We start from the raw sequence: 12,315 nt of genomic DNA, 5'->3' as shown, positions 1-12,315 counted from the left end.
CATAATTTTTAAAAAGGCACCCTTGCAAAAAGTTTTAATCCCATTTCAATATATATTCAGTAGAGCCCTGTCTTTACACCAGAAACTCTCACCCAAAAGGGGGTGGATATGTTATGATATTCATAATTTTTAAAAAAGCACCCTTGTTTATCAAAATTACGTACTTGATCTGTTTGTTTAACTTTCTTCCCAGTAGCAGAGAGGAATTTTTTTTAAAAAATTAAATAAAATAAGATAACGTACGTTTACTTTATAATAAATAGATGCCCCTAACACAGAACTCCTGACCTTGGGGTCATAATTTCACAATTTGGAGTAGGCACTCCTGATCAACGTAATGACGTAGATTACCTCTACCCAGGGACAGAGGAGATTTTCAAAGAATTGAACGATTTTTTACTATAAAACCAATACAGCCCCACCATAACAACAGAATCCCTGATCCAGGTGCCATGGAATTAATAATTATTTAAACAATAAAATGCTTTCTTTGTTTGTTGTTACTGGAATGAACGGAAGCAGCTGTTGCAGAAAAAATACATAACCCGCGTAAGCGGGTTATGTAAATTTTTTCTGCAATAGCTGCGACCGTTCATTCCAGTAATAACAAACAAAGAAAGACATTTTATTGTTTATATTTATATCTGTTTAAATAATCAATTAAAGTAGGATTAAAAAGATTAATTATTGTATTAATTATGCGAACGTCTTTATAGGTTTCATTGATGGAACAGCCACTGATTAAGAAATCTGTACAGCCTACTGTAGTTTATGCAGTGATGAACGCAATGGGGTTTCTTAAGAAATAAAGGAGAAAATATTCAGTGGATGTAAATATTTCTTAGAAACTGCATATTACTAGTAACTAATTTCAAAAACAAAATGAAGAATCGGTACAGATCTTGTAGAGTAGGCTTTCCCCCCTAAAATCTTTCCCCCGGAAAACTGGCTCTAGAGTAGAAAAACTGGCTCTAAAGTAGGATTTCCCCCGGATATCCCACACCAGGAAAACTGGCTCCCCCCAAGCTAGATGGGTAGAGACTAGTCTGGGTAATAGACGTCAGACCAAAATTTTAGTCTCTACCCATCTCGCTGAGATTAAGAAAACATATGACCTGACCGAAATTTGACGTCAAACAACTTAAAGATGAACAATAAATCATCAACTAATAAACTAAATTTCCCGTAAAGTCAGTAAAACTCTCACACGAAGGTTGATAAAAGAACAAGAAATCGTAATAATGACATAATTATCGTGTTACATACCACCTAGGGCGGTTTCATTCTCATTTCACGTATTAAGAGTAAAAATGATAATAAACGCGTTAATTTTAGTCTCTACCCATCTCGCTGAGATTAAGGAAAACATATGACCTGACCGAAATTTGACGTTGTCAAACAACTTAAAGATGAACAATAAATCATCAACTAATAAACTAAATATCCCGTAAAGTCAGTAAAACTCTCACACGAAGGTTGATAAAAGAACAAGAAATCGTAATAATGACATAATTTTCGTGTTACATACCACATAGGGCGGTTTCATTCTCATTTCACGTATTAAGTGATAATAAACGCGTTTGTGACATGACCCGGCGAGTTTTCCTTTGAAGTCAAGCATACTGTAACTGCGATACAGAACACTTTTTGTGGGCGTTTCTTATGCAAATAAGCAGAAACTGTACTGTATCGGCAAAATATCAACGGTACAGTACGGTTTATTCTTAACGATGACGGAGAGCTGAATCTGTATACAGACACAAGAATCGTTCAATTCCAATGAAAGCACTGTTAGTATTTACTCAAAATCTGAGGTAAATTAAGAATAAAATTTTACAACGTAAAGTTATTAGTGACGGATTCAAAAATTTAAGTCACAAATGATTACTTTGACCCCCACAAAAAATAAGTGGAAACTCGTATATTTCGGGGGAGGGGGGGGGGTGATTTATAACCAACACTATGTATAACGACACTATGTGGTGCTATCGTTTCTTGTTGATAAATTAAAAAGCGTATGTATACAAATTTAGAAAAAATCATTTACGAAAGCGAAAAAGAAAAAATCTCAAAGGAGTGTTGGGGGGGGGGGGGGGGGGGGGGGGCACCAGTGAGTGCTGGGGTCCCCTTCGGTTACTCTACATTTTATTAAAAACGTGACGGTAAAATACCCTTCCCCCCCCCCCCCCCCCCTCCCGCTTTCCTTTCATCTGTTTACTTCAATTTTTTTTATATTACGACAGGTGGAGGACATTGTCGGACATTTGCCTCAGAATACGTTTTCCCAGAAGTATTTTTGTTTCAAAAACATTCCCACATGATTCTTATATATCAAAATGTTTTGCATTAAATCGTACTTTAAATTAAAAAAAATGTCGATAACAGCTGAATAGAGAAAAAAAACCTACGCAATCAAATCTAAATTTATTTTTTTTTGGAAAACAAATTGTAAATCCCCCTAAATAATTATTCTAATGATAAATACCTGCATAATTTTCTTAAAATGGGATTCTGCAAAATTTTATATACCACATAGCTGAGATTAAGAAAACATATGACCTGACCGAAATTTGACGTTGTCAAACAGCTTAAAGATGAACAATAAATCATCAACTAATAAACTAAATATCCCGTAAAGTCAGTAAAACTCTCACACGAAGGTTGATAAAAGAACAAGAAATCGTAATAATGACATAATTTTCGTGTTACATACCACATAGGGCGGTTTCATTCTCATTTCACGTATTAAGAGTTTAAATGATAATAAACATGTTAATCTCTCCCCCGCATTTCCAAACAACCGTTTCCATGGCAACTGCCATAGAGTTACCATCATCAAAATTTAAAATATTTTTTTTATTTAAAATATTCAACAAGTGTCTATATTCTCATTTATAATTTTCAACCAATTTCACTTCAAAATAAAATAATAAAATATGAAGAAATTCCACGAACTTTTGGATCAACCCTCGTATATGCACTGTCTAACTAGAAGACGTTTTGGCACAACGTCATAAGATCAAATGAATATGGAGTGCCAAATATTTAGAATTTTACATAAATAAACAAAGAATATCTGTTATTATTCAATGATAACTAATCATAACATCAATTTCAATTACTGGATGCAATGACTGTTAAACTTAAATATGATTCTTTAATCTAATATTCAATTCAATTCAATTCATTATTGGCACTAAAGCACATATTTATATACAGAAATGTGTTGTTAGCCATATACATGTATTGCAAAATATTTAACTATTGTAAGCTTGTTTCTAACATCAAAACAGTCTCTTATATATAGACAGATTTGTTTCGTAGATACAAAGTTATGTGGATTAAGCAAACAAGAAAAGTTATTAACATCTAGTAACCTAATACTTTTTTCTGACATATTTATACACAGGACAATCAAATAAAAAGTGTTTTTCATCTTCAACAATAGTTTTACATTGGAAACAAAATCTATTTTCTCTAGGAATGACAGGATTACAGTATCTACCTGTTTCTACGTACAACTTATGTGCACTTATTCTTAACTTGGAAAGATAAGAAAATAAATTCTTTTGAAGTGGAAAACACAAGTATTGTTGGATTTCCAGGCTGTGATTTCTTAGCATCATAGTTGAATAATGTACTATAAAATGACAGCTTACCGCATTGAGTATTGTTAATGTGTTGGAGTTAAAAAAAAATTATTTTCAAAGAAATTTTTAAGTTTAGGACTAAAAGTTTTAAAATCTGTGTCAAAGTTAAAATCTAACATCTTCTGGATTGATTTTACACAACTTTGCCAACATTTTTTATTTTCACTGGCCATCGAGTATCTTCCAAGTAAGCATTCTTGAGCAAGACATTGCAATTATTATTTGTTTTTGTTAATTTTTCCAATCTGGAATAATATTTAAAAACAAGCTGGTAAATTTTGGTATGTACAGGGAAAACACCTAATTCAATTTTAGTTGCTAAGTTTGATGCTTTATTATGGACACCTAAGATGTTTTTTAAGATAAAATTTTGGATTTTTTCAAAAGGATTTTTATCAAAATTACTGGGATTTGTATTAAAATCAGAGATCCAAATTTCTGAAGAGTATGTTAAAATTGGAACAATAATTGATTCATATAGCTTTAACCACAAGCTGGGAGAGAGATTTGAGCCAAAGGGTAGTTTATGCTTTAAGGCAAAATAAGCTTTTCGGGCTCTGGCAGCAAGGTCATCACAAGCATGTTTTAAATTGCCATTTGATTGTAAAAATACACCAAGATATTTGTACTTATCAGTAATATTTATATTATTATTGTTATAATAAAATGCATAATATTTCTTTATTTTTCTGGTAGAGCAAATCACAACCTTTGTTTTTTCTAATTTACATGCAACTTCCATTCTATACAATATCAAAGACTGTCTATACAATTTTGGAGACCTTCAGCTGACTCTGATGATAAAACAAGATCATCAGCAAAAAATAAGTGATTAAAAGTTAAATCAAAACATACAGGGTAGGTCATAACTTTATCAAAATAATTTTCAAAGTCGTCAACAAAAATATTAAATAAAGTAGGACTTAAATTGTCCCCTTGTTTAACTCCTAATGTTGTATCAAAAAAACTCACTATAATGATTTCCCTGTCTTACAGCACATTTTGTAGTAGAGTAATAAAAAAATAATAAAAAGAGATCTTTAACTAGTTTAAAGAAATTTTTATTTCAGTATACTCGTAGTTCGAGTTTTCAAAAAGGGGAAACAATTCAGGCAATTTATTTGTCTGGCTTTATAAATATCAATGTTGAATTGCAGATATTGCTAATTATAAATAGCTAAGTATGTTGTAATTGGAGTATTTTTTGGGGGGTGGGGTGGGTTAGAAACGTACAACACAGTCTAGGGAGATAATACTGTCTTGTTTTTCTTTTCTTTTATGAAATAAGTTTTAACTAAATTAAATTTTTGAACAGGCTGTGATAATTTTCAAAGCTATTCAGATGAAACCTGCCACAGACTACGGTCAAGCACTGGGCTGGCTTATGGTACTGGCGCCATTAATATGGATTCCAGTCATCTTCTTCAAAAGCTCCAGAAATGGTCTTGGAAAGGTACGATTTGATAATGTTGTTATCAATGTAAAAAAAAATATAAACTTTTTATATGAAAAAAGGAAACCAAATCAAGTTTGCAATGATCAGAAATGTTCCTTGTGATGAGACTTATGTGAAGGACAATTTTATCTTCGCGAACACTTCCTTAAGAATAATTTACAGTCGAGATACTACCATGGTTAAACGATTTTTTAGGTCGATAAAAACCATGTCTGAACATCTGCAGCATTCAATTTGTCAGAATTTTAGGACAATATCAAATAAGGTTCTAATTTATTTTTTTTTCTCAGTTACCGGTCAAAATAAACTCTCCTGGGGGGAAAAGGGGGACCATCATTGCCAGAAAATCAGAAAGGAAGATCCGTTTAAGAAACGAAGCTAGACACAACTTGAAAAACGAAACCTACTGTTATATTAAAAGTAGTCTTTCGATCAGTCTCAACTGCCAATAAAAAAAAAATACATGTACACAGTCCTCGATCAAACTACTTTCGTCCCACCGAGGACGGAAATCCACCAAACGGGAAACCAGGGCAAAATACAGTGGAGATGGATCATGAAGAATAGAACTGAAGAGAAACTAACTATAAATTGATTCAGTCGAGCATTTACAATCTCTTGTACGTAAGGAGGAATGCCACACCAACTTTTTATTTTGTAGATCTCTGAGTCAACCTTTTTAAACAAAGGATGACTCAAAGATCTATAAAATAAAAAGTTGGTGCGGCATTCCACCATAAACCAACTTATGCTACGTACATTGTAGGTATTTTCACTGGTGAATGGTTTGCTTTGAAGTTATTACTCATTCTTGCATAACCATGTAACCTCATTATCTGAAGATGTCTTTGTGTATATTTTAGATCTAAGTTTCCAACATATCGTCTAATTTCATGTTACAATATTATTGTCAGGCTAAATATAAGTATTAATTGTCAAAAAATCGTGTCGTCAGGATTAGTGCATGATATACAGTTGACAGGGGATACTCATTCCTCCATGGCACCTGACCCCACCTCTGATGTTTTAGAAGTCCATGTTTGCTCTGCTGCTGACTATTGTTTGAATGGAATTTCGAGCTTAAATGCTGTATGTTATCTCAGTCTTCTGTCGATCAACAGGTAGGTTTTCAAAAGTTTGTGACAAAAGAACTGCCCCTTGAATTATTCTGTGTCACTTATTTAGGTGTAAATATTTTTTTTTATGATGGGACTTAAAAAACACACAGAACTCATAAATAAATTATTAGATGGATCTTTTATTATCAATTAACCTTAGCACACAAATTCTTCATTTATATGTCATTTGAGTTCATTTAATGAGTAAACACTGCACTGTAATTTTTCTTTTTATCTAAATCCAAGGAATGTCTTGATTTTCCTGCTGATGCTAGTTCTCTTTTTCACAGTTGTCTGAAAAGAAATTATGAGAAACATTTGAATTTTTACTTAAACTTACAACTTTATACGCAAATGTTTTGTCCCAGTATTTATTTGGGATGCTTTAATAAATGCATGAACTTACCACTTTTGGTACAGGTTCAGTTGCAGAGTTGAACACATTAGTTGATTTCTTAGGGGTGTTGGGTTGTTCAGCATTTTTGTTTATCTGTTTCCAGTTACTCTATAAAAAAGAGAAATCTTTCAGTCTAATTGAGAATTTCATTTTCAGTTTAATCACATGCATGTACTAAAAGTCCCAATTATTACTGTTTGTTGAACCAACCCTTGGGTTTTCGGTTTTAAAAATCATTTGTAAACGGGAATTAAACAATATATAAGTATCTTTCCCCCAGGAAAAAGGGAATTTTTCACCATTTTTATAATAAGTTGATCCCTCATCATTTAAATACAAAGGAAATTAATCTGATTTTGAATTCTTTAAGATGGACTAGTATGTACTTCAATGAATGTAGTACCTTAAATTCCACAACTCCAAAAAGGAAAAGTTTTCTTGGAACAAAGTTTTCGTTTTCATCTTCATCATTGCTTAAGAGCTGGAAAAGAAAAATCAATTGAAAGTGAAAATTTATTCAGTAAATAAACCATTGGTTATTTTTTAAATAATCAGTATTTTAATTACTGATATTTTTTAATTACATTTGTTTATTTATTTAGATGAGTAACATTTCTTTCTTACATATTTTCTTTTTCTTCATAATCCAGTTAACTTCATGAAACTAGACTGATTTAACTGTCCATTCAGTTGCAAATTTATTTTGCATGTCATTATACACAGACAAAGGGGACAATTTCAATGACAGACTGGACATGCTTATAATGTTTTTTACATTGTTTCTATTCTATATGGTCTTTTCCCTACCTCTGGTTTAATCTGCTGAGTCTCCATCTTGCTAACTTCCAACTCTTTGGTTTTCTTTTCAGCTTCAGTCTCTGCTTTCAATAGTTGAGGTAAATCTTTGGTTTCGCTGTTTAAAAGTATAAAATTTTATACTTTAATACCAAAAATTAAGGTGTTTTTAAAAAATCAATATTCCATAATGCTCTAGCAAAATATGGACTAATTTAACAAATGCATATATTCATGTAATTCAGTACACTGTGGTTTCATCAATATTCGTTGAGCACCAATTTTCAAGGATTTTGTTGTTGAGCATAACCATGAAATCAAATGTTAATTGACTTAAGAAAATTAATACGTTATTCATTTGTATAGACAATGCTTTTGTCCATGAAATTATGTATCCTCAATAATGTTATATTTACAAAATACATGAAAATTGATGCCAACGAAAAATTGATGAATCCACAGTAATTACAATCAAATGTCAACAATTAATTATACTATGAAGTTATAATGTCAGTATTGTGTCAGTTAATACCTGACATTGTCTGGAGGAATCTCTTGTTTTGCATTTCCCTCTTTTTCAGTCACTTTCTGATGTTCCAGGTCATCTTGTAGTGAGGTTTTGTTAAAAATGGGAGGCTCCTGTAATTCAAACATTCTTATATAAAAATGTTGGACTGTTTTGATATTATGTTATATCATTTTTTTAAAAAATAATTCAATTTTATTTTTGTGTATTTGCATGCAATTTCTCAAGCATTAGGGTTATCATTTTTACATTAACGTAATTCCTCCATTTCTTCCATAAATCAATAAATTTAGCCTTTTTCTGTATATAGACTAAAATTAATAAATAAATAATACCCGGCCTGACATAAATTTCTGTAATGTTCAGAAGCGAACTAAATAAATCAATTTTAATACCTTTGATCCTCTCTCTTCTTCCTCTACTATATCTGCCCACTTATATGGAAACTTCAGAATTTCAAGTTTTTCTTCCTAAAAATCATTTAAACTCCCGATGTTATATAGAAACTTATATTCAAGAAGACCACCTACATCACTTTAGTTAAGTATATTACAAGTTACAAGATGAAGAAAAATTACAGCTGATTAATGCACCATAATAACATATTATTTCTAGAAAATGACATTTTTATTGTATTTAAGTAAATGATATAAATTAATAAAAGAAAATAGCAAAAATTAAACATAATATCAGATTTACTTACCAAATTAGTAACTGGTCCTTCACCAAAATCCAAGATTGGCTCTCTGCAATAAATAATATCAAATTTTCATTGCATGCATGCACTTGTGGTTTTAGTAGATACTTTTTGATACATGCTTGTTTGAGAAAAAAGTATTACCTGAGAATTTCATTTCTTTCCTCTCTGAATATCTTAACATTGGATTCCATCTCCTTCTTGTTTATCTTTTCTATATTTGTTTCATTGTCCTCCTAGAAAAAAAAGAAATTATTCTTCATTTTACAAAGACCTATTTGCTATGAAGCAATCTTCAATGATATTGTTTATTCACTTTTGAAAATAGTTTTAAAAAAAATTTTGTACATATAATTTAAAATGAAACGCAATAGTGTGGTAAATTTAAAAAAAAAAATTAGGTGTTAATTTCTTAAAATTGCAGCTTAGCACTGGTATTGTTTTGATAAATATAAGATCATAAAATATTGAACTTCATTGAAATTCTACGACTTCAAACTAAAATTAACGAAAATATCATTCCTGTTTCATTCAAGTATATATTCAACAATTCTTTAATTTTTTATTCCATAAATCATAATAAACACTCGGAATTTTAATTTGAATTCAGTTGTTCTCATAGAAATCCAACAAAACATGACTAAATTTGTTTTAGTATCGTGTATAAAATTTTCATAATTAATTAATTCAAATAATTAAGATTTTTTTATACACAAGAAGCAGGTTGATATATTTTTTTACCTTTGTTCGTCTTTCATCCTCCTCTACCACATCGGCCCAAGAGTAGTTAAACTTCAGGATTCATCCTAAAATTTTAAGATTCAAAGTTTAAACAGATGAAATGATATTGCATAAAAGTAAATACATTGTAATCATATCATATTGAATAAATTGATCATTGGAATCTTGTCTAATTTGTTCATACATGATAAATCAATATAATCAATAATGGCATGGTTACCACTATAATCACAACAACATAATTTCTTGAGAAACTTTTTTTGCTATCTTCCAATATAAAAAAATCACACGAATATATTAAAAAGTACCCAAATTTTAAAGCATATGATTTACTCATGATGTACTATGGTTTACTTACTAAATTTTTCACGGGTCTTTGGCCAAAATCCAAGACTGGCTCTCTACAACGATAAATACATGTTATGATGCTTTCGCACTGAAAACTTTAAATTGACTGGATGATGCCAAATGCACACTAAATTTTACGTAACATTGTATTCTTGTAGAATTACATATGTAAGTATCATTGTAGTAATATAATCCTGCAGATTCTGACGGAGTTCTAGTCTTTACCTGGGAAGTTCCTTGGTCTCTTTTGTAAACATCTTAACTTGGCATTCAATTTTCTTTTCATCCTTTTCAACTAAAACTGGCTGGATGACTTCCTATAAAAAAAATTAAAAAAAAAAAAACATTTTACTTCATTAAACTAATCTATTGCGTAATGAAATTCTAGTTAAACAAATTATAAGTGAGAAAATCTATTGTGAACGACATGTAAGCCTTGTCAGAGTTTACTGTGTAACTGTGATGTTCCACAAGACTTATTTCTGGATTTGCTAAATAAATGTACCTTCATAAGTCTTTCTTGCCTTTCAACTTCTTCAATCCAACTGTAGTTGAACTTCAGAATCTCTAATTTTGAATCCTGAAGACAATAGAATGTTTTGTTTTCAAAGACAGAATTTTTATATATCCTTGAATCTATATACGAACATTTTCTTTTGACGATCAATTTAAACGATTTTATTTTTTTGCAGTGATTTTTTTTTTAATTGTAAATGTAGTTATCAGTTTTTCTTCGTGTAAAATACCCTAAAGATTTATGTGCAAGATGTAAAACGTATGCCAAACTACTTACAACATCTTTAACTGGCTCATTCCCGAAATTCAATACAACATCCATGACTGTCTACAATCAAAAAAGCATAATTATAAACATACATTTTCTCTTGTCAAGAAAAACAAACCAAAATAAAGAGTGATTTAGACGTGCATTTTACCGCTAATATGTCTGCCATCTGCATCCACTTTTGTTGTAGTGATAATTGTTACGTCACATTTATTGTTACGTTTGGGTTTGTGTGTATGCTTCATGACGTCATACACTATATATTTTTTTCTTTTCCAAAGCATTTTTTATTATGTCTGAAACGTTTGTGTAAAATTGCCCAAATAAAAGAAAAGAGGAGGTGTCTTGTATCTGAATTGTGCTTAATACATTGCCATCCCTAGATATTAGACCCAAAACCTGGAAAATTTTGTTTTAGATCTATGTTAGTCCTTTAATTAAAGGCGTAACAAAATTCTTAAACTGTACATGTAATAAAACAAGATAAAAAAAAAATAGAGTGCTGCGAAAATTTACATTCTAATTTACATACAGTTTTAGTTTAATGAGCATTAGCAAATGTCTATGTAATAGCATCGGAAAAAAATATATATTAATTTTGTGCACCATAAAATTTGCATAAAATAAGCTTGTAAATGATACATCTGCGAGTAAATGGGCACAAGAATTAAATACTTTTAAAAACTTATTAGTTGACAAAATAAGAAAAATATTATCTTATAGTCTAAAACTCAAATATCATTCATGTCAAGAACTGTAATTAGTTTCAAAAGATGAAAAAAAGAGCTTAAATCTACATGTATCTCTGAAGACACAACGCCATCAAGTTGAGAGTTTATTTCCTCAGAGATGTTCTACAGGAATCAAGGATTTACTTTCGTAAAATACATCGTTTTTATGCAAATGTGGTTAAGTCATGAGCTCATATTGTTCTTTACTTAAAATCAGATACAGAAACTTGGGCTAATTCTTTTTGAAGTGTTCATCTCAAAGTTCTTTTTCTAAATTGGGAGAAACAGCCAGGGAAAAAAATAAACAATTACCCAAAGATAAAGATTGATGAGCAAAACAATTAAGGAAACTTTTTTTTAACTTCAAAATCCTATTTCGCGCGGGGGGGGGGGGGGGGGGGGGGGGTCTAACTTCCTTTCACAATATTAATACTTTACCAACTTACCAAAATGTTTCTGATTTCACGATAATTGCGAAATCAAATGATTCCAATGATTTACACACACAAGGAATGCTGTACATGTATGTAGTTAAGGGTAAATTTATTAGGTCTATGGTGGTATAAAGATATGTAAGATACAAAGAAATTTTATACTCACTCTTTACGCCGCCCTTTTGTTTGGTTGATAAGCTAATATTTACATTTCCAATAAATTTCCCCTATGATTCTTTACAAAATAAAATGCAGTATATTTTCTCATGAACTACATTAGGTATGTACCACGAATAAGCATGAATATCTCCATTGTTACGTCATAATACCGCTCTTGACGTCAAAAAGTCAAAAAAAATAGTGCACACTGCTTTGTTTTAAAAATGACAGTTGAACGGCGTAAATCTATGGCAAGTCATCAGAAAAATAATGTAAATATAAGAAATGAATTTAATTTTTTGAAGATTCATGAGGTATATGAACTACAACGCTTCACGCCGGCATATTTATCATGAAGCGCTAACGCGCTTCATGAAATATGCCGGCGTGTAGCGTCGTAGTTCATAACCTCATGAATCTTCAAAAATTAAATTCATTTCTTAAATGTATCTTAATTTCGTCATAAAGCATGACGTCAC

General features: G+C 30.9%; 1 protein-coding gene across 1 annotated transcript; it reads right to left on the bottom strand.

Annotated features, from left to right (window-relative positions):
* Nucleotides 1-6,417: 6,417 nt before the first annotated feature.
* On the bottom strand, nucleotides 6,418-9,435 carry LOC134242775 (uncharacterized). Its single transcript, XM_062724904.1, has 9 exons — nucleotides 9,381-9,435; nucleotides 8,784-8,875; nucleotides 8,646-8,688; nucleotides 8,338-8,412; nucleotides 7,949-8,055; nucleotides 7,429-7,534; nucleotides 7,025-7,102; nucleotides 6,631-6,729; nucleotides 6,418-6,518 (listed from the first exon to the last, which is right to left on the bottom strand). The coding sequence occupies exons 2-9, from the start codon at nucleotides 8,831-8,833 to the stop codon at nucleotides 6,456-6,458; spliced, it is 621 nt and encodes a 206-aa protein (XP_062580888.1). The 5' UTR covers nucleotides 8,834-8,875; nucleotides 9,381-9,435; the 3' UTR covers nucleotides 6,418-6,455.
* Between the last annotated feature and the right edge of the window lie 2,880 nt (nucleotides 9,436-12,315).

The sequence above is a fragment of the Saccostrea cucullata genome, unplaced genomic scaffold, assembly GCF_032062105.1.
Source record: "Saccostrea cucullata isolate Sc308-1 unplaced genomic scaffold, CSIRO_AGI_Scuc_v1 ctg907, whole genome shotgun sequence".
Classification (NCBI taxonomy): domain Eukaryota; kingdom Metazoa; phylum Mollusca; class Bivalvia; order Ostreida; family Ostreidae; genus Saccostrea; species Saccostrea cuccullata.
The sequence above is the reverse complement of the archived record's forward strand: the minus strand, read 5'-3'. Positions and strand labels throughout refer to the sequence as shown.

Bases quoted from the DNA above. Each gene is read 5' to 3' on its own strand.
- LOC134242775 (XM_062724904.1), bottom strand. From the start codon at position 8,833: ATGGAATCCAATGTTAAGATATTCAGAGAGGAAAGAAATGAAATTCTC. The intron at 8,056-8,337 runs GTATTAAAATTG...TTTGAATTACAG, and splicing joins AAGAAGAGAGAGGATCAAAG to GAGCCTCCCATTTTTAACAA. The intron at 7,103-7,428 runs GTAGGGAAAAGA...TTTCTTTTCCAG, and splicing joins CTCAGCAGATTAAACCAGAG to CTCTTAAGCAATGATGAAGA.